The sequence below is a fragment of the Macaca thibetana genome, chromosome 13 (genome assembly GCF_024542745.1).
Source record: "Macaca thibetana thibetana isolate TM-01 chromosome 13, ASM2454274v1, whole genome shotgun sequence".
In the NCBI taxonomy this organism is placed as follows: Eukaryota; Metazoa; Chordata; class Mammalia; order Primates; family Cercopithecidae; genus Macaca; species Macaca thibetana.
Window position 1 is genome coordinate 86,222,734 of NC_065590.1, and position 25,528 is coordinate 86,248,261.

The window sequence follows — 25,528 nt, forward strand, 5'->3', positions numbered from 1 at the left end:
ATACAATGCCCATCAGGGTCAAAAGTTGTGGGTAGGTCAAGCAGGATAAAGATTCAGATGCTGCCCCTGGATTTGTTCAATGAGCTCTGGCAACATTAAAAGGACAGTTTCCATGTTTTTGAGTGATGGAGAGGGCCTATCCTATACTGGATTGCATTGAGCTGAGAAGTGAATGGAAGTGAGAAAATGGAGACAATGTGTGTGATCTACATTTTGGAGAAGTACATTGTGGGAAAATTCAGGAGGAATAAAGAGAGGAGTGGCTAGGGATTCAGGATAAAAAAATACTTTTAAGGTTGTAGGGATTTGACAAGATTCATGTGGAAACAACGTAGCATGCTTTATATGCAGTGTTCTAATCACTTTATATATTTTTTCCTGGTTAATCCTCAGAATGACCCTGAGAGATAATAATGATATTTAACATTTACTGAGTAATTAATTTATGCCAGACATTGTTATAAGCACTTTACATTTATTTATTCACTTAATCCTCGCAACCCTTATGAAGTTAGTGGTATGATCACCCCCACTTTGCAGGTGAGAAAACTGACGAGCAGAGAAGTAAAGTTGATCTCAAGTGCTTATAGCTAGGAAACAGCAAAGCCAGAATGGAACCAAATGTCTGGTTTCAAAATCTGTGCAGTAATAAGAAGGTTCTTATTGATCTTTTAAAGATGAGAAAATGGATTCTAAGAAATTAAACAATTTGCCTATTGCCATCCCAATCACTGAGACCTGAAGCAGAAGGCACACCCAAGCCTAATTCCAATGCTTGGAATGACCATGTTGCCAACAAGCAGAACCTGGAGATACGAGAGACAGGGCACAACACATGAAATAAGATCCTTCAAAAGCAGGAGGGAGAACAACAAAGGCAGAGCAATTGGTCTGTTGTCTGAAACATGTGAGCAGATTCAGGAATATACAAATCACAGGATGGAAAGAAACCCTTAGGGGCCACCTTGCTGCCTTCTTAACACACCACAAGCAGAGCCAGACAGGAAAAAGGTATCTGTCTCTGCCCAGGAAAGAAGTTCCTAGCCCAAGGGGAGGTGGGAAGAGTAATGGAAATCATAAACTGTAATTCATAACTTTTTTTTTTGCTATTACTCATCACTTGTGACTGCAAAAAGTTCTCAATCCTAATAGAATAGATTCCTGCCTCCTCATGCAAACACATCTCTCTGCAAAGTACCAAGGAGATATTTACTCCATCAATCTCACTACAAAAAAAAAGGAGAGAAGAGAGATGCAAGGTTTGATATATTCAGTGGAATTGCCACTGACAGATAGCATTCCAACTTGACTTTACTCCCAGGAAAGCTAGTGTGTTATGGCAAGGTGATGTCTCTCCACTCCCTCTAGAATATGAGATTCAACTATTTGGCTGTTTATCCAAAAACTGGGGGAAAATAAGCTCCTGAACCCTGAATCTGGAGCAAAGAAGATGCATCAGAATCCTAACATTTTCTTCTACTTACTGTTTGCCTTTCTGACTTTTTTGGAGGTCAAGGATAGTATCATGTATGTCTTTCCTGGGTGGCTAGTACAGCAAAGAGGACTTAACAGGACTCAGGACAGGACCAGTGAGATGAGATGAGATGAGATGAGATGAGATGAGATGAGATGAGATGAGATGAGATGAGATGAGATGAGATGAGATAGGAGATGAATGACAGTCATGAAATGAGAGCATATGGCACATAAACACAAGATGATCTTGCATTCTGTAACTGACCTCTTAAAAAAGCTTTATCTTCAAACCTGAAACTGAGTCTGGAGAAACAATAGGAGTTGGGTCTAGAGAAGTGAGTCAATAGGAATATCAGTCCCCTCCTCCCTCACATCTCACTAGAGGGATGTATCACTCTCCAACTCCTAGGAAGTTGATCATGTGTAACTCAGTGTAATTATGGCTGGAGTTTTTTGTTTGTTTGTTTGTTTGTTTGTTTTTGAGGCAGGGTCTTGTTCTATCACCCAGGCTGGAGTACAGTGGCATGATTATGGCTCATCGCATCCTCAACATCCCCAGCTCAAGCCCCTCAGTCTCCCCAGTAACTGGGACTCACAGGTGCGTGCCACTACGCCCAGTTAGTTTTTTATTTTTTAAAAAAACTTTTTATCACCCAGATTGGTCTTGAAACCCGGGCTCAAGCAATCCTCCTGCCTCGGCCTCCCAAAGCGTTGGGATTATAAGCATGAGCCACTGCACCTGATCGTTTTTTCTTATTATAAGATAGAATAGGCACCTTTTTATAGGTTTAAGAATTATGTCCTTTGCCAGGAAATGTCTGTTTATATGCTTCGCCCACATTTCTGTTGGTGTGGAAAAAACAGCTTTTTGTGACAGTATCTGCTGTGTGACTAGGAAGTAGCCCCATGATATGTAAATATTTTAATGTTAAACTGGAAGTTGACCACTATCACTTACTAATTAACATTAGTCTTTTGAAGTTAGGGATCCTTATGAGGCAGATGGGGTGAAAGGCTACTATGTGACCATCTATGTCTTATGTTGTAACTACTCTAATCTGAGGGTACATATGCCAGTCACACTATTCTAAGTTGGAGTGATTTCTGTTCCCCTTACAACTATCATATATACCCTTTAGCTATAGAGGATCCTCTATTATTATCATCATTATTATCACTCCTCAGCCCTAGGGTTAACAGAGGAGGTAGCAAGCCCAAAATGGGCAAGTCTAGGACTCAAAGAGCTGACACTAGAGCTGGTTCTCAAAACGGAGGTCGAGATCATAATTCAGAGTGTGAATGCAGGTTGGTGTGCAGGTTTATGCCAAGAGCATTATTTTAGATTAAGCCATAGAAAATCTTCAATGTTCAACAATTTGTGACCTATAAAAAATGGCAATGTCACACATGGTTCAAACTAATAGGTGCTCACATTTTACTTCCAGAGAAAGTCCATCCTGCTGGAAGCAGAGGGCAACAGAAGAGGAGCTAGCAAGGGCTAGGTGGTGCATCAGCCATGCAAGCTCCAGTAAGTGGAGATGTCCTGCAAACCATGATTTGTGCACACATAACAATGAAACAATAACAACAATGTATACAGCTAAAGTTTGTATAAGTCCTTACCTACTTTTGCCAGATGCTGTTAAGCCATGTTAATTCATTTAAAGCCATGTTAATTCATTTAATTCTTATCACAAGAGCAACTTTATAAGGTAGGGCTGTGATTATTTCCATCTTTAGAGTGAGGAAACTAATGTGTAAGAAAGTCAAGTGACTTGCTCAAAATCACATGACTAATAAATGCCTAAATAGGGCTCAAGCCCAGGCCAGCTAGTTTTAGATGCCACGGTTCTCAACCATTGTGCTGCACCACTGCTTTCACAGAGACTGTATCTGCTGAAGTCAAATAATATACAGAGACAAATCTCCAAATTTAAAACCTTTTATCTGGGAAGCAAGAGTTGCAATTCAAGGTAAACACACAGACTGCCTGGTCTTCCCTAAGCCAGAAGAACAAAGAGAAGATTGGGAGTTTTATCAGAAAGAGAAATGTCACATACTGTTTTGAAAGAAAACTCTTTGGCACTAGAGAAGCTTTTGGGAGCTGGCAGGCTCTGACTGGTGAGTGACAGTAGTAGGTAAAATTAATCTTAGAGGCAGGTTGTTTTGGCAGCTACTAGGCAAAACTGGTCTTAGGGTTACACCAGGCTGTTTCAGCAGCCGGGCTTGCAGAAAATTTAATTCTTGGAGCACGTGCTTTGTGCCCCAAGTGCTTTTTCCCCTTGGCCCCTGGAGTCTTATTTGGTTCACTATGACAAGAATGACCCAACTGGTCTAATCAACCTTCACATGTTTTAGGACATGGGACTCAGGGGCTCTCTGTGCACAGTGGAACCAGGTTTAGGACAGGAAGACCCACTACTGGCTTGACTGATTAGTGAGGAAGAGGTGTCTCATGGACAGATCCTGTGAGCCTTGGTCTCATGGGCTCAGAGCCCAGGTGGGCAAAGCCTAGACTTGAGCCTTCAATGGCCATCTCCACCTAGGGAGGGTTGGGGCAAGCAAAATCAGCACCACCACTCTCTTCTGTATATTTTCTTATTTCTTGGGCCTCTCTTTTCTGTGTTCCTGTTTTCTCTGTCCTCCATTTAAGTGTATTTGTTTCTGCAGGATTCATCTCTCTGTATACAGGATCCCTCACTGAATCTTCCTTTTTATGGGGAATCTAGAATCCTTAACCTGGCACACAAAAGCCTCGATGGTCCGTAAATATATATTGAGAACGTATGTATAAGTTGAAACCAGACCCTGTAATGGACATCTTTTGAATAATATGATAATGTGGTTTTAAAAGAGTTGTGACGGTCAGAAAATAATTAATGTAGAATTCAGAGGGTGAGAGGAGGGGGAATAAAAATTAAAGAATCTTGGCTTCCTTAAACCCCTACACTTGGTGAGTGAAGTAAAGAAGATTATTGGACACTAAGAAACTTCCCCAAGAGCTGAAAGTCCTTTCTCCCTTGTGAGGGAGATCTGGGAGAGCCACAGCCTTGAGAAGGTTTGGAACAACTGATAGGGTTAGTGGATGGGAGGGGCATTTTGTCGTGTAGTATTCATCTTTAATGAAACTAAAATGTTGAAAGTATTTCCCTACCATAACAAATCACAAAACGATGAATTCCAGCTCTAAATTCCTTAACATTAGAATACTCTCTAACAGACTTCACTGTAAGAGTTTACTTTCCATCCCTAATTGGGGGCTGGGGTCCTGGATACTGGTGATCAGGGCAGCCCTGCACATCCCCCACACCACTGGGGACGTTCTAAGGTAACTCAACTTTCAGCCCAACCATGGATTTTTTAAATTGAATTGCAAATGCTATCCCATAGCTATGCTTTGGATGATTTTTTATAAATTATGTGAGAAGATTATTACTTGTTTTTCATAGATGTTAAAGAGAGATGAAGGGATAGCCTACCTGAAAAAATAATTTGAAAGTTTCATAGTTTCTGCAGAAACTACACTGAGGATATAAAGATACCAAATAAGAAGCAAGAGCAAATTTTTTATAAAATAAGAAGTTAGCATTTCCACTAAAAACGTGAAATCCACCTAGTAAAAAGAGATGGACATATTTAATAAAACACAAGTAGCACAAAAATGTCCATTGACCATTCTGCTAGCCTCCAAAGGAATGATGTGCAAAATCTCTCAGAAGTTTGGGGTCTTCTGCAAAAACAGTTCATCTTACTTGGCCACCACCCATGACTCCAGAAGCCACTTTACCTCTCTTAAGGTGATATTTGGTCTTATAGTTTGACTATCTATATAGGTGTTGCTAAAAGTAAACTAAAGGAAAACACTTTGTACTCATCTTGGTATCCTTGGGGAAGAGTCTGAAGTGGATGTTATGTCTGCACACCGGAAGGTCCCAGACCCATAGAAGAAAGGGAACTGAACGTGAAAGGATATATTGATAGACCAATGATAATAACTAATATTTATGGACTATTAACTAAGTACCAGCACTGTGCCAAATATCTTATCTGTATTAACTTATTTAATAAATATAAAACCCTATCAGGTAGGTACCATTTATTGTGATCTCTTTTTTACAGATAGGGAAACAGAAGCCCAAGGAATTAAATAACATGTCCCAAATGACACAGCTAGTGAGTGGCCGAACTGAACAGGCCCCTGGCTTCAGAGCTTGCATTCCTAGCCACGCTGGTAGTCCACATCCTTAAAAAGAAGAGATGCATGAACAAAGGAAGCATCAGTGCCTAGCCTTGCATAAATGGTGGGTATCTTCTGAGTCTGTGTAGGATCCACTTGTTCTGTAACAAGGGTAAGCTGCTCCATAGATCACCCAGCATGTGGAAGGCCTGCCTTTCTTCTTATTGCTCTATATGGTTACCTAGAACCAAGTCTGGTTAACAGGATGAATTGACTGAACACATATAAAATTATTTAGGGGCCAGGCACAGTGGCTCACGCCTGTAATCCCAACACTTTGGGAGGCCAAGGCAGGTGGATTGCCAGAGCTAAGGAGTTCGAGACCAGTCTGACTAACATGGAGAAACCCAATCCCTACTAAAAATACAAAAAGTAGCCAGGTGTGGTGGCACATACCTGTAATCCCAGCTACTCGGAAGGCTGAGGCAGGAGAATAACTTGAACCTGGGAGGCAGAGGTTGCGGTGAGCCGAGATTACACCATTGCACTCCAGCCTGGGCAACAAGAGCAAAAAACAAAAATCTTTAGAAAGGGAACTTACAAATGTTTCTGCACATCAGCATGAAACTATACATATCTATTTCATACGTGATGTAAATACCAAGTTTTCTTAACTAAGCCCATATCTCCTCTTTCCTTCACCATCCAGGATATGGCCAAGGATGCTGAAATTAACCAATAAATGCTTTGTCACTGATTTATTGATTGATTGAGAGCTGGAGGCCACAGTGTGTTTGGTTTTGGCTTTTGAGCCCCAGCTTCATTTATAAGTGCTGACGTCAATACCCCATTCTCAGCAATTAATGGAACCAGCAGACAAAATCAGCAAGGATGTAAAGGAAGTCAACAACACCCTCAGCCAACAAGATTTAATTGCCACTTGTAGAAAACTATACCAAACTCAGCAGAATACATACTTTCTTTAAAGTGCTCATGGAATGTTCACCAATATAGACCATCTTCTGTGCCATAAACAAGCCTCAACACATTTAAAAGATTGAAATCAGAGAGTAAATTTTCTGACCATAATGGAGCCAAACTGCTGTTGTGTTCATCACACTACTTAGACAAGCAATATAATTTTTTGTCTTAGTTTAATATCATTTTTACCAGATATACTATTATTGTGCCTTTCTTATGATGTCACTTTAAAAATATCATAAATGAATAGCCAAAAATATTTCTTCCAGTACTTTCCTGAAGAAGTCTAATATCTCATGTAAATAAATCTTTTTCTAATTTATAGTTATTTTAGTGTGTTTCTTTTGTACAAGGGATACCCTTATATCTCTTGTTTCCCAACCAAATCACTCACAGCATCAAAGCCCTGACCTGCCCTTCCTGAGAAGGCCAAGGTTAGCAGCCGTGTTATCTCTGGAGCTAACAGGATTGCTGGCTTGAAGGTGCGTGGGAGTCCATAGCTCTCTGGAGCCTGCCTTTAATCCCCTAGGGATGCGTTTACTCTGCTAGGAAAAAAATAGCCTCCAAAGGGCAAAAGTCAACAAGTTTTATCGTTCTTCTTCCTGGGTTATTCTGCTGCTGCTCAAAGGCTTTATGAGTGTTCTAGGGCAGTGGTTTTCTGGATTTGTCCTACTCCTGGAATGAATGCCACAGGATTTCATGGCTGTGTGGTCACCAGAGTACAGTAGCAAATCTGCCAGTGTTGTGCCCTAGAGGCAACCTCCAACAACATTTCTCCACTGCCACACACACCACGACCAAAGCCCATCTCAGGAAGCACTCAGACACTGGGCAGGCCACATTCGACGCACTCTCAAGACCATTGGGGCCACTGTGCCTGGTCAGCTAGTCAGCTGACAGAGTCTTATCAAAGATTTTGGAAACCTTTCTCAGGAAATGCCAGAAGTGTAGACCTGTACCATTCCAACTGTAAGGAGCTCACGTATTTTTGTTTGCGGTTCCCATTCAAGCTATTAGGGGCTCAGTTCTGCCCCCCAAAAATCCATATGTTGAAGCCCTAACCACCCGTGTGATGGTATATACAGATGGGGCCCGTGGGAGGTGATTAGGTTTAGGTGAGGTTATGAGGGTGGGACCCTCATGATTGAATTAGTGCCCTTATAAAAGGTGCCAGAGAGCTCTCTCCCCACTCATCCTCCTTCCATGTGAAGATACAGTGAAAAGGCAGCTGTCTGAAAGCAAGGGAGACAGCCCTCCTTCTGATCTCAACCTTCTAGCCTGCAGAACTGTGAGAAAATACATTTCTGTCGTTGAAGCTCTTTTGTTAAGGCAGCCCGAGCAAAGTAAAGCATGTGTTGAAACCCTAACCCCAAATGTGACCATATTTGCAGATAGGATCTTCAGAGAGGTAACGAGATTAGAGGAGGTTGTTAGGATGAGCCCTAATCTAATATGACTGTTGTCCTTATAAGGAGAGCTCAGGGCACAGACCTGCACAGAGGGAAGACCACGTGTAGATGCAGGGAGAAGATGGCCATCTATAAGCTAAGCAGAGAGGCCTCAAAAGAAACCAGCTCTAATCTCATGGAAGTTAAAAGTAGAACAGAGGATACTAGAGCCTGGGAATGATCGGGGACGGGAAGGATAGGGAGAGATTTGTTAAGGATACAAAATTACAGCAGGATAGATTCTAGTTCTAGTGTTCTACTGCACCTGAGGATGACTATAGGTAACAATAATATGTTACGTTACATAGTTTCAAATAGCTAGGAGAATATTGACTGTTCCCAACACAAAGAAATGATCAATGTTTGAGATGACGAATATGCTAATTACCCTAATTTGATTACATTATATGTATCCCATGTACATGTACCCCATGAATATGCATAACTATTATTCATCAATTTAAAAAGTAAAATTTTAAAAAAGTATTTATCTATATGCTGCTTATCAGAGTTATAAACACATAGATAAAGTAAAATCAAAAGGATAGGAAAAAATATAGTCCCATTTAACTTATGAATATATGTACACCAAAAAACCTTAAATATTAAAAACCAAATCCAGGCCAGGCATGGTGGCTCACGCCTGTAATCCCAGCACTTTGGGAGACCAAGGTGGGTGGATCACCTGAGTTCAGGAGTTCGAGACCAGCCTGGCCAACATGGTGAAACCCCATCTCTACTAAAAATACAAAAATTAGCTGGGTGTGATGGCGGTTGCCTGTAATCCCAGCTACTCAGGAGGCTGACGCAGGAGAACTGCTTGAAGCCAGGAGGCGAAGGTTGCAGTGAGCTGAGATTGCGCCACTGCACTCCAGCCTGGGTGACAGAGTGAGACACCACCTCGAAACAAAACAGAAAGCAAAACAAAACAACAACAACAAACAAAATCCCGAATCCAGCAATGAGGGGGAAAAAAGAAACCAACTTTGCTCGTACCTTGATGTTGAACTTCCAGAATCCAGAGCTGTGAGGAAATCAGTGTCTATTGTTCATACCACCCAGTCTGTGGTACTTTGTTAAGGCAGCCAAGTAGCAAATTCCATATGTGCCAGCATCCCCGTTCACAAAATAACTCAGAAAACCAACCAATTCAGAGAGATTGGGACACCAGATGGCAAGGGTGAGAAAGAGGAGGAAGAACAGGACAGACCACCTTCCCAATGAGGGTGGAGATTGCTACTGAGATTTGGTGTTGGGGCGAGAGAGTGAGTGCCATGGAGAGAGAAAGAGAGGAGAAAGGGAGTGAGAGATGGGGGTGAGAAGGAAGCGGTGTTTGGAGGGGAATCAGGCTCAAGACCAGAGCTCACCTGTCCTGAGGATGGGGCTCGTCCTCAGTGAGGCAGATTCAGAAGCTGCCTGTGCCACCTGACTCTCCCACCTCTCAGCCTCCCTCCTTTCAGGAAGGCTCTTACTTCTCTGACCAGTAAGGGAGCAAATAGCTCATCTGCCTGCTCACAAGGAGCCACGGCTGTTATTAATGAAGGGAGAAAGAAGTAATTATCTGGATAATTCAGGCATCCATCACCACTTTCAACTAAATTGTCCAGGCAGAAAAGGTGCAAGAGTCAAGAAGAACAGAATGATTTTAATTAATTGCCTTAATTTACCACTTTCTATTGGATTTGTTCAAATTAAATGACTGAGCTGGCCTCCAGCTTTGCCTGGGGGTCAGCCAGTGGTGGAGAAGGCCATTGGCCAGTGTTCCCCAAGGGACTCCAGTGCCAGGGCCTGGTCCAAAATGAGCGACAGACACATCATTTCATACCAACTCATTTTCAGAGGTATTTTCTGGGCGTGATGCAGTATCTCACATTCCAGATCGTTAATCCGGTAGGATCAGCCATGTAAAGCCACAGTTTGGACACGTGCACGATAAGTATTAAAAAACAACTGAGATGGCTGAGCCCGGCTTCTTGTTTACCTACTTGGGGAAAATGCATGAAGACATATAGAAGGGAAAAAATTGTAATAAACAGCATTTACATTAAGAACACATCCAAACAGCAGCAAGCTCAGGTATTTCAGCATGTTTATGCTTTTCCCTAAGCACATTTCATCAGAAATCTGGATGTTATCAAAGGTAGCCCCTAGGAAATGCCTCTAATTCCCATCTCCTTCTCTGGCAGCGAATTGCTGTGATATTTTCATGTTGCATCTCCTCCCTGGGAGCCCACTGAGGCTCAGAATCCCTCTGCCTTATTTTTCTAACAAATGCCATAAAGAATCTCGGGTTTCCTAATCCTCTCATTGAGATTCAGGATGGTGGAGTATGAGCTGCATGGGATATAAAGTCACAACACCTGAGTTTGAGTTCTAGCTCAGCTATTTATATGCCAGGTGATCCTGGAAAGTCTTTTAACCCCAAGGAGCTTCAGGTGCCTCACCTGTGATGTGTAATGTAAAACTCACAGAGTTACCAGGATTAAAAGAAATAATGGAAACCAAAGCCCTTTACAAATCATAAAGCGTTGTGTGACTGCAGATCTTGCTAATAAGATAGTAGCTTATTTCCGCAGATAGAGGGCAACTCATGTGCTTACACCAAAGTCACTGAGACTCAATCTTATGTTGGTCATTTGATCTTACATATTCATAACTGCCCATTCTAGGTACTTGTACTTATATAATGAAGACAATAGAATTTAGTTAGTTATATACAACTTAACCCTGGCTCCCTCATTTGTAAGATGGCTGGTTAAAATATCTATTTTGCAGATTTTTTGGAATGTCAAATGAGATCATTTATGAAAGTTAACTATCACAATGATGGGTCCATTTTTTGGTGCTTGAGAAATACTAGGGTTTAAATATATATATAGTTATAATGATAGGCCAATTTCCTGTTGCCACTGAGGAGCAGAGATTAAGTATTCACCCTCTTCAACATCTGCACACTGCAACTGTTGGTCTGTGAAAGTTACTATCTCATTTTGTCGGCTTGTTTCTCGTTCCCCATCCTTACTCCGCATCCCCACTCCCACCTCTTCTCATTCACACCAAAAGCAACCATTCCAAGGTATTTGATGTCACTTTTTAAAAAATGTAGTTGTTGCTAATTTTGTATGTTTCCTTGTAAAACATGTTAAGCTGTTTTGGATACAGAGTAAGCCTTATGTCTCTAACCACTGAACACTTTCTTTCCGAATGAAAAGGGAAGAAGGGTTATCAGGACATTACAGACTCTAAAAGAAGCTTGGGATTTCAGCTTCGGAGACCAAGAATATCTCTATTTTTTTAATCTAAAAAGGCAAGGGTTCAGGGCCTGTCCTCTCAGTGACTGGGACTCTGGTCACTTCTTTGAAAAGCCCCAGGGAGGAACAGTCCCTGATAAGGACTGATTCTGCTCATTGAGCAATAGGGCTGATGTCACCCGCATTGGGAACAGGTCACACCCTATTAGCAGGGAGGCAGAAGAGGTAACTCAGGGCCACTTACAGGCTCACAGAACCTGGAAATTTCTAACAGCAAGGCTCAAAAGGATTCCTTTATACATGAAAAATTAACTCTAAATGGATCATAGCCTTAGACATAAGACCTAAAACTATAAACCTCCTAGAAGAAAACACAGGAGTAAAATTCCTTGACCATGTTTTGGGCAACAGTTTCTTACATATGACACCAAAAGGAAAAGCAACAAAGGAAAAACGTTAATTGAACTTCATCAAAATTAAAAACTTTTGTGTTTCAAAGAAAAGTGGAAAGAAAACCCACAGAATAAGAGAAAATATTTGCAAATGCTATGCCTGATAAGAAACCTGAATCCAGAAGGCAAAAATAACTCTTACAACCTAATAATAAAAGGTCCAAATACTCCAATTTAAAAATTCAAAATCCAAAGAATTTGAGTAGACATTTCTCCAAAAAGGATATACAAATTGCCAGGAAGAACACAAAAAGATGCTCAACATCAATAGCCATCATAGAAATGCAAATAAAAACCACAATGAGGTACACTTCATATCCACTAGGATGGGTATAATAATAAAAAAAAAACAGATAATAACAAGTGTTGACAAGGATGTGGAGAGATTGGGACTTTCATATATTGCTGGTGTGAATGTAAAATGGTGTAGCCACTTTGGAAAACAATCTGTCAGTTCCTCATATGATTAAACATAAAATTACCATATTCCTCAGCAATTTCAGTCATAAGTATACATCTAAGAGAAATGAAAGCGTATGTCTACATAAAAACTTGAATGCAGATATTCATAGCAGCATTATTCCTGATAGCTGTTAAGTAGAACAGCGCAAATGTATATTAATTGATGAATAAATAAAATGTGGCATATCTAAACAATGGAATATTAGTCAGTAATAAAAAAGAATAAAACGCTACAACATGTATGAACCTCGAAAATATAGGAAGTGAAAAAAAGGAGTCACAAAAAAACACATATTGTTTGGCCCCCTGTATATGAAATGTCCAAAACAGGCAATTCTGTAGAGAGAGAAAGTAGCTTAGTGGTTGCCTATGGCTGGACAGGTAGGGAACTTAAGGGGTGATGGCTGATTGGTACCAGAGTTCTTTTGGGGGTGATTAAAATATTCTAAAATTGTTGCAAATCCATTAGTATATTCAAAGATAAGTGAATATACTAAAACCCATCAAATTGCATACTTTAAATTGATGTACTTTATGCTATGTGAATTTTATCTCAATAAAGCTGTTTTTTAAAAGTTCCTCTACAGGATGGGCCTTAGAACACCTAAAGGTGGCCATTATTTTTTTGAAATAACTCTATTAGAAGTTAAGTGCACCACTAAAAAGAGAAACCCAAGAAACTCCTGGTGTTAAATGACCCACTTCCACCCACTGTCTTATTTGGAGACCAAGTAACCTAAGCAGTCTGGGCTCTGGTGATGGCATGAGCCCTCTCCATGCTATCAGAAAGAGAAAAACACACAGATGAAAACATTATCAGGCCATTCTGGTAGTTATTTGGTTTTAACTTCAGAATCTAGGTAAAGATGGTGTCAGAAAAACTTCCACCTCAGTACTGACCATTCCCAGCTTTCCCTGTGATGGACGGTCTGTGCCCCAGATTGGGGACAGAAATAGCAGAGACCTGACATATGACCACAGAGCACTGACACACATGTGCAGGCTCCATATGGCCATCTGTAGATAGACAGGCTGGAGGGGCTTCCCTTCTGGAAGCTCTTCATTGCATGCTGCCTAGAACATGATCTAATTTCATAAAATTCCACCAGTTAGGCAGCCTATTAATGAGTGCCCAGGGATTTCCAGATTGACGGAGAAGAGGTGGATTCAAAAATCTTATGGCCCTTCTAGGCCCTGAACTTCTATGATTCTATGTAATGAGTTACATAATCATATTTATTCTAAATACAAACCCACAAAAAAAAAAACAATGAAATTTTTTACTTTCAATAAGAAATAGATTATAAGATTATATAGTTTGGCTGTGTCCCCACCCAGATCTCATCTTGAATTGTAATCCCCACAATCCCTACATGTTTAGGGAAGGGCCTGGTTGGAGGTGATTGGATCATGGGGGTGGTTTCCCCCAGGCTGTTCTTGTGACAGTGAGTGAGTTCTCACGAGATCTGATGGTTTTATAAGGCGCTCTTTCCCCTTCGCTCCTCACTCGTCTCTCTCCTGCTGCCATGTAAAGAAGGTCCTTGCTTCTCCTTAACCTTATGCCATGATTGTAAGTTTCCTGAGGCCTCCACCAGCCATGTGGAACTGTAAATCAATTAAACCTCTTTCCTTTATAGATTACCCAGTCTCAGGTATTTCTTCACAGCAGCATGAAAACAGACTAACACACAAGAGAATACAGTGATATCAAAGATTCATTTTTTTTTTTTAGGTGGAGTCTTACTCTGTCATCTAGGCTAGAGTACAATGGCATAATCTCAGCTCACTGCAACCTCCACCTCCTGGGTTCAAGCGATTCTCCTGCCTCAGCCTCCCGAGTAGCTGGGATTACAGGTGCCAGCCACCATGCCCGGCTAATTTTTGTATTTTTAGCAGAGATGGGTTTTCACCATCTTGGCCAGGCTGGTCTTGAACTCCTGAGCTCAGGTGATCCACCCGCCCCAGCCTCCCAAAGTGCTGGAATTACAGGCATGAGGCACCAGACACAGAGAATACAGTGATAATCAAAGATTCGTCTTTTTTTTTTTTTTTTTTTTTTTAGGTGGAGTCTCAGTGTGTCATTTGGCTGGAGTACAATGGCATAATCTCGGCTCACTGCAACCTCCGCCTCCTGGGTTCAAGTGATTCTTCTGCCTCAACTTCCCGAGTTGCTAGGATTACAGGTGCTGACCACTATGCCTGGCTAATTTTTGTATTTCTAGCAGAGATGGGTTTTCACCATATTGGCCAGGCTGGTCTTGAACTCCTGACCTCAGGTGATCCACCCGCCTCGGCCTCCCAAAGTGCTGGGATTACAGGCACGAGGCACCGTGCCTGACCCAAAGAGCAATCTCCAAGCAATTTTGTGTAGCCAATGTAGACTTAGTTCAATTAGGGTAGAATGAATAACCTAGATTATAAACTGAAGATCCAAGTTCTCGCCCTACCTCTGTCCTTGTCAAGAAAACAAAACAAAACAAAATGAAACAAAACATCTTAGGCTGTTGAGGCTCCAGTTTCTCTATCTAAAAGATGAGACTATTAGTCATGATTTGGTCTCTATGATCCTATCTATGTTTGAGACTACAGATACCTGTTGCTACATCTCCCTTCATAGCTCTGAACAAGGAGAATTCAGCCCAACTCTCATGGCCTTCTACACAACCGAGTTTCAACGCCATATGTACTACATTTAGTGTCAAATTAAGTCAAAGGCTTCATCAGCCTGAAAGCTCTGTCCCTGGCCTGGGCATAGCAAACTATATCCCCCTCTGACTATCCCCCTGTCTCCCATCTCCCCAGAGACTCCAGTGACCTGGCGTCGTCACAGGCAACCAGACACATCCAATACGTTCCCAGCTTCCTGCCACTGCACTTTCAGTGTGCCTCCCTCTTCATTTACCCAATTCCTGCCAACCATCCCAGAGCCATTTCAATCTCACCCTTCCAGGACCCCTGAGATGCACATCGTACCACTATAGTCTAACTGTGTAGACCCCACACTGGGCACATTAAGTGCGCTCATTATTAGCTGTGAGGTCTGATCTGCCCTTCTCCTGGTCTGGAAGCTCTCGGAGGAGCGTGCTCAGGGGCTCCATAATACGTGAAGAGAAGCAGTGCTGGTGTGGGAATGGGGAGGTGTGTTTATCCACCCAGCTGTCCAGCACCAGCACTGGTTTCGGCCTTCTGAGGTAATGCATTCCGAGCCTTAGTCTTGAGAGAACATAAAGAAAACTTTTTTTAAAAGTGTAAGAAGTGGCTGACAAAAGCTGACCAAAAGCCTTTCAAAGGAAATGCTAAGTTATATCTAAGAAAGCTTATCCGAGGTCAGGCAAAGATGAAGCCTAAAGCTAGATGTGGGGAAGAACTTCCGGAGAGTTGCGGTTCCTGTGCCCCAGTATCCCCAGGAGGGCGTGCCCTCCCCTGATTTGGAAATCTGTATGAAATGAATGAAGGGTTCTATTTCTTGGGCAGTGTGGGCACAGGTCTTTGGAGAGTTCAGCGGCCTCCCAGAAAATCCTTCCTGCTTGATGGTTCTAGATCCTCAGTCACAGCTTCTAAGAGCCATGGGGTTTGAGCCCAGAATAATGTATGTGTTTGTTTTTTCAGTCCCAGAGTTTCCACAGAATCGAAGTAGTCAGAGCTGAATGGGATTAAGAGATAGATCGTCCAGTCCTGTCTTCTCATCACACAGATGAAGGACTGCTACCCAGAGCTGCAGAAACTGTCCCATGGCCCCAGTTCCCAGACCCTTCCTCTCTCCTACAGCTCCAGGTTCACCGTGCATTCTAAATTAAGATGTAAACATAAGCAGCAACACCCAAGAGTAAAAATGAAGTGTGCGTATGAAAGAAACCTATTCACATGGACCATATTACATGATAATCTCAGTGTTTACTGCTTGGCTACCATCTCCCTGGCCTAGCAAGGGTGTCAGTGAGGAAGAGAGGACAAGGGGTACAAATCTGTGAATTACACATGGTTCTCGCTCTCCCAGCTTCTCTCTGTCATTGGTAAGGTAACAGGTAAACACTTGAAAAATCAATAATGTTATAATAGAAAAATGTAAGTTCAGGACAACAACAGCAGGTTTGTATGAAGGCCTTTCATCATCGTTGTCCTGCCTAGAAACTGAATGACAGGGAATCAGAGTCACAAGCCACAAAGTCTAACCGGGCTGGTCCCAGAGAAAGACTCAGTGCAGCAGGTGGGGCTGCAGCCAGCCCTGGGCGGGTGGAAGGATGACATCCACCTAGCAAGAGGGTGATAATTCACTTACGCAGCTCCTCACTGCACATTGAACCCTGCTGACTTCTGGCTTCTCTCCCAGGAGGAACTGCGACTCAACATTCTGACCTTATCTCTTGGGTAGCAGAATGATGGAGAAGGAAAGTTTCTTTTTGCTTCTCACAGGGGTTAATCATCCATCTGGAATGCCTACACTTGGTTGACACCGGCTCACCCTACCATCTTCCACCTGAACCATTCACCTAAATGTGCCATTTTTTCTGATATTTCTCATTTGTGTATGTGGGGGGGGGTGTGTGTGCACCTGCTCACACATGCCTGCTGTCACTGGGTGAACAGGCCACCCTGGGCGCGGTTCCATCTACAATGTTTGAAGTTTACTTTCCAGCTTCTGGGCATCATTTGCAATTATAATGCTGTCATAGGCAGAAAAGAGATAGGCTAATTAATCATTGTCAACACTGATCCCTATTTGCCAGATGAGATTTTGGAACAGCATGGCTGGGAATAATTGGTATAGATTGTATTTCCTTGCTTTATGTCACTGGAAATATTTATTTAGCATCATGGTCGCTATGCATAAATAGAAAACAGGATATAGATGAATGCTGCAGATTCATTTGTTCATATTCAGCAAATTATGTTCTAAGCACCTACTTCAGTATGTGAACAGCACTAAACTCAGAATATTGGTCTGCTGGGGCTCTTTATTAGCTTCCATGATTCCCCGAGCTTGGCCAAGACCCTTCTGGTCAGCTGCAGATAGGCACAATGGATAGTTTTGCTTCTAGAGAACGTAACTGGGACATTCAGCATTATCTAACGCCTTGAAATTCCTCTAGTCAGGTGGATTTCCAATGGGTACCCAGAGCCCTATGACCGCCCAGATTGATGGTGCACCCAACAGGACTGCATTGATGAGATGATAAGTCACAGTCACTAGCTGAGATTAATCTGTGTGACACCAGATGTGTCTCTACCTAAAGGAAACAGGATGAAGGGTGATATCTTTGGTCAGAAATAATATATTTCCATGTAGTCTTTGACAAAGGATGTAAGCGGATTTTGTAATTGAAGAAAAATCTACGTGTTAATCTTTACAGTATTTCTGTGAGTGTACTCAAGTCAGCTCAACAATTCAACATTTGCTCTATGGGGTTGTGTGCTAGACCCTGTCAGGGGGATAAGTACTGCTGGCTGGGGCCCAGCCCAGGGAAGACTTGCCAAAGACCATCAGGAAAAGAAGGAAGCTGAGTCTTAGGTTTCTTCCTTTAAAGATGGTGACAGTCCTCTCCGCACAACCAAGTATCTCACAACATTTCCCTGACTCCAAGTCATCAAATTCATTTTTGATTCCTACTTCATAAAAACGATATTCTCCCAGCACTTTGAGAGGCCAAGGCGGGTGGATCATGAGGTCAGGAGTTCGAGACCAGCCTGACCAACATGGTGAAACACCGTCTCTACTAAAAGTACAAAAATTAGCTGGGCGTAGTGGCACATGCCTGTTATCTCAGCTACTTGGGAGGCTAAGGCAGGAGAATTGTTTACACCTGGGGGGGGCAGAGGTTGCAGTGAGCCGAGATTGTGCCACTGCACTCTAGCCTGGGTGACAGAGGGAGACTCCATCTCTCTCTCTCTCTCTCTCTCTCTCTCTCTCTCTCTATATATATATATATATATGGTCTGTACTGATGCTGACCATTGGACCCTGGTTTCATCTGCACCCAACAGAGTAAGCTTTGACTTGTGCTTGTAAGTTAAAGCTCGACACCTCCTTTTGGCTTCTCTATACCTGAATATTCTTACCCATTCTCCTTAATGTGAATATGCATGGAAGCAGGACCATTTCCTCACACACGAGCAGCAGCGAACCCTGTGGAAAGTCAGTCCACACAGAATAATTCAAATAAAGTGTTCAGAGAAACGGGATTTCAGAGCAATTACTTTTTTCAGACCCTTCACAATTCAGTGGTATAGGTATGATGAGCCTTGAGTTGAGACCTCTGTAATATCCATCTTTAGTAACATTAATACGCCATGGATGCAGAGCACTGATCGCTGGAGGGAGTTCAGCTGCCCATAGGAGTTCATGGCTAATGACAATATCTGAATAAGGACAGGGGTGGAGCCCAGGGGCAGGGAGCAGGCGAAGGAATTTCCATGAGTCTCCTCTGAGGGAACTGCATCTTTATACATAGTTACTGTTTCAGAATTGATCCTTCTGGGATCATCAGTCTTCACCAGTAGCTTGTTACATCTGGAGGTATCTCATAATTCAAACAAAGCTGACAAGTTGTAACAATGAGCACACACTGACTTCTGCAACAGGCGCTGTCCACTTCCCATCCGCGCTCATCCAGCTTGCTCCTGGCCGCCTCCCGCTCGCCTTCCTGGGTGGCCCCCCAGCAGGTCTACCTACCTGGTTTGCACCCCCTCTATCCTACCACAATTGCTCACCAGCGGTTTCCTGCCGACACAGCTTGTCTCCCTAACCAGATTGGCGGTGCCTTGGGGATACAGCCAGGCTCAGACATTCATTCAGCCCATCATACTGCCATCCCATCAATAACCCCTTCTGAGTGACCCCAGGTTAGTAAACTGAGTGACGCTGAAATTCTACTGCGGCTGATTCCCTACAGCTGGGCAGAGGCAGCGAGCATGGGCTGAAGTTTCCTTTGGAAATAGGCAGTGCCTAGAAGAGAAGGTAACGAGGCATGAGAAGATTCCAGATGTCTATGAGGAAAATGACATGTCCTGTCCACTACGTTGCGTTTCCTCATCGGCCTCCCCACCACTGCAGGAAACCCAGAAGCTGGTGCAGGTAGAGAAAGCCTGCTCTCAACACCCCAAGAACACTGCGCAAAACAGGTGGGCCCTGGGAGGTTGCTCTTCCCCAGAGGCCTCTCCTCACTGGGGTTTCTTAAAGACAGACACTTGGACTCCTGCTGGGACCAGGCAGGCCGCCCATCCTCAGGGGCAGTGCCTGATCACTCACTAGACCCCCTGCATCCCCCTTCTCTCTCCTCCTTCAGCACAGGCTGAACCCCACAGCCACAGACACTCATCAGGATTAGGGTGTCAGTGCAAATCCAAGGTCCACCAAAATGGAAAAGAAGGAACCGGTGGGAACATGTCTCCACCAAGACAGCGCTCAGGACTGGTTCTCCACGTGGCTCCCATTTCAGTCCAGGAGAAGCAGGGATTTTGTCCCCGTGGTTGGTCATCTGAAGAAGGCACCCCTGGTCAGAGCAGGCTTCTCAGACCCTGAGGCACCAGCCATGGCCCCACTGAGATATAAGAAGGGCCGTGCCAGAGCCTTGAAGACGCTCGGGGGAGGGAACCCACCTGGGACCCAGCCCCCCGGTGGTTGCAGCTGCATCCCAGGTGGGCCCCCTCCCTTGAAGCTCTTCAAGGCTCAAAGAGAAGCCAGTGTAGAAAAGCAAACAGGCCAGGCCCGGGAAGCGCCCTTTGTACCTTTTGCAATCCGGACGCTCTTGCAGCCTGGGCTTCCTATAAATGGGGTGCGGGCGCCGGCCGCGCATTCCCACCGGGACCTGCGGGGCTGAGTGCCCTTCTCGGTTGCTGTCGCTGAGGAGCCCGCCCAGCCAGCCAGGGCCGCGAGGCCAAGGCCAGGCCGCAGCCCAGGAGCTGCCCCACCGCAGCCGGCCATGGGCCCGCCGAGGCCCGCGCTGCTGGCGCTGCCGGCGCTGCTGCTGCTGCTGGCTGGCGCCAGGGCCGGTGAGTGCGCGGCCGCGCTGCGGGCTCAGAGGGAGCGGGAGGGAGCCGGCGGCACGAGGTTGGCTGGCGCAGCCAGGGCCTAGGCCAGAGGGAGGGCAGCCACAGGGTCCAGGGCGAGGCGGGGGACTGGACCAGCTGGCGGCCCCCTGCAGACTCAGGATGGGGGGCATGGGATGGAGGGGCTGAGGAGGGGGTCTCCGGAGCCTGCCTCCCTCTTGAAGGGTGAAACCTGTGCCTGTGGTCCCCCTGTCGGGCCCTAGCACCCGCTGGGAAGACGTGGGAAGCTCACAGATTTCTTTCTCCTGTCTTACAGAAAAGGAAATGCTGGAAAATGTCAGCCCGGTCTGTCCAAGTAAGGCATCTGCGCATGGGGCGTGGAAGGGTGCCCAGCCCCATGCACCCTCCTACACCCGGGTCCCTGAGGTCCCCCCACTCTAAGGGGCTAAGATGGCCTCGTGGTGTGCCCTGCTCTGACCCCAGGAAGCAAGTTCCTTGAGCCTCTGCCCACACGCAAGGGATGCCAACTCTCCTCTACCTGCCCTTCTGTTCTGTCCCAAGAGTTCAGCCTGGGGGCGGGGGCGGGGGAGGGAAAGCACTGACACCCCGCTGGCCTGTGCACACTTTGAAGAAACATCGCTGTCCTGTTTATCAGTGACTAGTCATTGATTCGAAGCATGTGAGGGTGAGGAAATACTGACTTTAACCTTTGTGCAGAAATCGGACCTCCATCCCCTTCCTATTTACCTGACCCCTGGGGGTCAAAGGAGCTGGCCTCCAAGGGGACCCTGTGTGCTGGAGCCGCGGGGCGGACGTCTGATGGGGCAGCGCTGCCGTCTGGTGGACATCTGCCATCACTGCAGCTGGGCTCAGGACCCAGATGTTCTTTTTCTTCAATTGTTCAGAAAATTCCTCTCAACTACAGTGGAAACCTCCAGAAACTCCTTTCTAGGAGTTTCTTAAGTTAGTTACGCTTAATGCTTAATGAACTTTGCCTCAAGTATTTGGTAGTCTCAGAGTCACGGAATTAAGGCGTTTTCAAGCTAAAAAAGCTTTAGAGAGAGTACTATTTGCGTCATGTTGTCATCTCTTAATTTACCAGAGGGTGTCTCATGCAGATTTTCTGAGCCCCATTACTTGACACTTGTCACTCCCTTCCCTGTGCCTCAGACGACATAGTCAAGACATGCCAGCTAATTTAAACATTAGCCTCAGCAGAAACATAATGGAGAAGTCAAATCTATAAAGGAAAATGAAGTATAATATAAAGTCAATTAAAAACTAATTTCAGTTTAATTACATTTTAATTATCTATGCCACTGCCCCTCTCTGCCCAGAACTGGCTGTCCGTGGGAGAGCTATTTCTCCTATGTGGCTGACGTATTTCTCCCCACGTTAGGAGATACGACCCGATTCAAACACCTCCGGAAGTACACGTACAACTATGAGGCTGAGAGCTCCAGTGGAGTCCCTGGGACTGCTGATTCAAGAAGCGCCACCAGGATCAACTGCAAGGTATGGAGGATGCAGGCGGGAGGGACCCAGAGCCCACAGCTTTCCCCCAGCCCTGTTCCAGCGGGTGCCCAACACGCGACCTTCCCGGAGGTTGTGTACTGAGCAAACGCAGAGCATCCCAGAACTGTTGTAATCTGATCAAACATTGGGACTTTGCCTCTGTTTGTAAGTCAGCCACATTGCTGAGATGTTGTCTGCCCCCGCCAAATTTCGCAAACCAGATGTATTTTCCCGTTAACTTCCCAGATGCAATAGGACTACGTGATCTAGATTAGCAGCAGTGTGGGTCTGTAGATTTCAGCGTGAGAGAAGCCCAGTAGGTGAGCTAAGGAAGGCAGGCATGTCAGAATCGCACTGTGAAATGCAGTTTTTATAGTCTAAGTCCAACAGAATCTGTTGCTGAAAAACGAATAGAAAGAAGAAAAAAATATAAACATACAGTTTGTTCTAAAATAAAACTTTGCTTATTATTGAGACTGGTTGTACTCATGTCACGTACATCTGGAGCAGATCTATAGGCTGCTGTTAGGGTTTGGGTGGGGAAGAGAAGTCAAGCTGAGCAGTCACCTTTTTTAGAGAGTGCTGTAGCTCTTGTCTGTGCTATACAATATGGTAGACACGAGCCACATTGGACTATTTAAATGGAATGAAATTAAAAATTCATATTCGTTGTCACATTAGCTGCATTTCAACTGCTCAACAGGCACCCTGGCTACTGGTCCCCCTATTGAACAGCACACATGTACAACATTTCTTTAAAGTTATTTGAATAGTACTGGATAATAAGTAGGGATCCACTGAAACTCCAGCTATACGCGAAGCTCTAAATAGGCCCTAATAGATATAAACCAGTTTTTTGGGTGACATTAAGGGGACGTTTGCTGTGGAAACTGAGGATGGCCCTCTTCCTGCTTTCTGTTTTTCTCCTTCACTCTCACTCCTAGTCTACAGCGCTATTTAACCACAGCTCTTTATAATTGAAGTAACTTTAGAACCAATAAAAGGACATCCTCCTTCCTGTGCACAGAGGCAAACTAAAAAACGTGTTACCCTGGGAGGGGGAAAAGGCCAGCAATAGGACTAAGTCTAGGTTGGTGCACAGAGCACCCAGGAGGCATGTTGATAAGGCACGTGGTGTTGAGGAGCAGGCAGTGGTGTTCCCAGCAGAATTCCCTTTGGTGCTCTGATTAGAGATTAAGCTCTGGGCTTCAGGGGCCGCCTCTCATTCTTGATAGACAACCTCAATGCTATGCTACCCTGTATTCTCAGGTTGAGCTGGAGGTTCCCCAGCTCTGCAGCTTCATCCTGAAGACCAGCCAGTGCACCCTGAAAGAGGTGTATGGCTTCAACCCTGAGGGCAGGGCCTTGCTGAAGAAAACCAAGAACTCCGAGGAGTTTGCTGCAGCCATGTCCAGGTAAGGCGTGTTGTACATGAGCACACACATATGTGTGTGTCCGTCCGCTGAGGTATGAACTTGTGTGTTTACACCAGGCACGGATGTGACTCTAAGTATTTGTATTCCATATTCATCGTGGATCAGGGAATTGCTGTGTTTTCACAATCATCAAAAAGAGACAAGCATTATTTGCCCTTCCCTAGTTAGGTTCCTTTAATTATCATTTTAATGTGTTTCTAAAAATCTCATGCTTTAAACTTCTTGAGATTATAAAACTGAGATGCTGTGTTTAAACAAGTGAATTCTTAAAGAACTAAATAAGACCAGTGCTTGGTGGTCTTCGGTGCGAGGTCCCAGAGGCGCTGGCTGCTGTGGCGGGGCACGTGGCGGGGCAGGGTCTGTCCAGCGCAGGGCAGAGGAGCACCAAGGCTTCAGTGGCTCCCCCTCCTAGGCTGGCATTCAGCCACTGCACATGGATAGGCCGCTGCAGCTGCATCTCTGCTGACTGATCAGGGCCCATGTCACACCCGTTGTAAATATTTTCAACATCACCCCTGCCTCATCCTCAGTCACAGTTTGTAGGGTCTTAGGTGTGTGTGAATACAGGCAGGATAGAGTTGTTAACTTGGTAGCATCAGAAAACTCCGTCTGAATTAGTCTGTTTCCATGCTGCTGATAAAGACATACTTGAGACTGGGCAATTTACAAAAGAAAGGTTTGTTGGACTCACCGTTCCATGTGGCTGGGGAGGTCTCACAATCATGGTGGAAGGTGAGGGAGAGCAAGTCACATCTTACATAGATGGCGGCTGGCAAAGAGAGCTTGTGCGGAGAAACTCCTGTTTTTAAAACCACCACATCTCCTGAGACCCATTTGCAATCACGAGAGCAGCACGGGAAAGACCTGCCCCGTGATTCAATCACCTCCCACCAGGTCCCTCCCACACATGTGGGAATTATGAGCTACAAGATGAGATTTGGGTGGGGACCCAGAGCCAAACCATGTCACCATCCTTGCCCGTTTTTCAGTTTTACTAAACGTTAGATTCAGATGCCAGTCCTTTCTCGCCAAAATAGGCTGTGAGGCTTCTTTCCTTCATATGCTTTATTCTCTCCAAGACTTAACTGTCTATGAGGGAGAGAGGTATGGTGGCAGGAGGAAGGAGTGGTTATTTTTTGGTCCTTGGTCTTCTCCAAATACAGAAGAGACTCCTGTTCTTGACAAGGAGGGCTTTCCAGGTTTGCATTTTCATGACTTTAACTGTCTTTTTAAAAAAATTGACATATAATAATTATACATATTTATTGAGAATATATTGATGTTTTGATACATGTAATGTATGGTGATCAGATCAGAGCAATTAGCATACCCATCATCTCAAACATTTATTGTTTCTTCGTGTCGGGAACTTTCTGAGAGGGTGTAGGCTGTGGGAGATGAGTCTGTCACCTTTTCCTCCTGATGTAACCAGAGTGGCTGCAGTCAGGTCCTCAGAAACTTAGCAAGTACCCAATGGGAAGTCCCTGAGACCAAAGTCAGCATGGGCTTCAGCCATGGCCTGACACCATACAAAAGAGTGACTGTCCAACAAGTGTATGGAAAGAAGCTCCAATTCACTGGTAGTCAAGAAATACAAATTAATGTAACAAGATACTTATCCACTTATACCCATCAGACTGCAAAACTGGAAAACAGCAATAGCACCTGTTGCTGGCAGGCCAGTGAGGAAAAGTGTGCTGTCCTGAGCTGCTGGTGGAAATTAGAGCCATCAGGCAATATCTACTCTAATTTAGAATACTTAATACCCTTTGACACAGATATTTTAGTCTCTGGGACTCTAGCCCATGAAAATAAAAGCAGTAATGTGTGAAGATAGGCATAAGGATGTTTGTTTTGGTATTGTTTGCGTGGTTTAAAAAAAATCCAGAAAGAGAGAAGGCAAATGCCATCAAATGGGGCAATGTGTGAATAAATTCTATATAGCCATGGAATGGAATGTTCTGCATGCAGCTTTTAAAAAATCTGTTAGAGCTATACCAAGTGACTCAGAAGGGTTTTTGTGAAGTATAATTAAGTGACAAAAACAAGATAAAAGTATGCACAATACAATGCCACTTGTATAAAACAATGACAAAATCTTTGTATGACTCTGTTTGCACTCACCCATGTTTACAGAGGATTGTGTGAGAGCACAGAAACAAATGGAACAACCACTTGGGTGTCCATATGGGGAGGATGGGCAAAGAGACTGATATGGGTGGAGAACAGAGCAGGGCTGGATGAGCCATGCAAAAAACGTTAAAACACGGCTGGACCTGGTGGCTCATGCCTGTAGTCCCAGGACTTTGGGAGGCCGAGGCGGGCAGATCACCTGAGGTCAGGA

At 44.3% G+C, this 25,528-nt stretch overlaps 2 protein-coding genes across 2 annotated transcripts in view; both read left to right on the forward strand.

Moving 5' to 3' along the window:
* The window catches only part of HS1BP3 (HCLS1 binding protein 3), a 642,583-nt gene that overhangs the window by 198,009 nt on the left and 419,046 nt on the right, over nucleotides 1–25,528 (forward strand). The gene's annotated exons all lie outside the window — the stretch shown is intronic.
* Nucleotides 20,039–25,528, forward strand: part of APOB (apolipoprotein B) — a 42,425-nt gene continuing 36,935 nt past the window's right edge. The window contains exons 1-4 of the mRNA XM_050754588.1: nucleotides 20,039–20,236; nucleotides 20,550–20,588; nucleotides 21,633–21,748; nucleotides 23,018–23,163. Of these exons, the coding sequence (XP_050610545.1) occupies nucleotides 20,167–20,236; nucleotides 20,550–20,588; nucleotides 21,633–21,748; nucleotides 23,018–23,163 (371 nt within the window). The 5' untranslated portion in view covers nucleotides 20,039–20,166. The remainder of the gene's footprint in view (nucleotides 20,237–20,549; nucleotides 20,589–21,632; nucleotides 21,749–23,017; nucleotides 23,164–25,528) is intronic.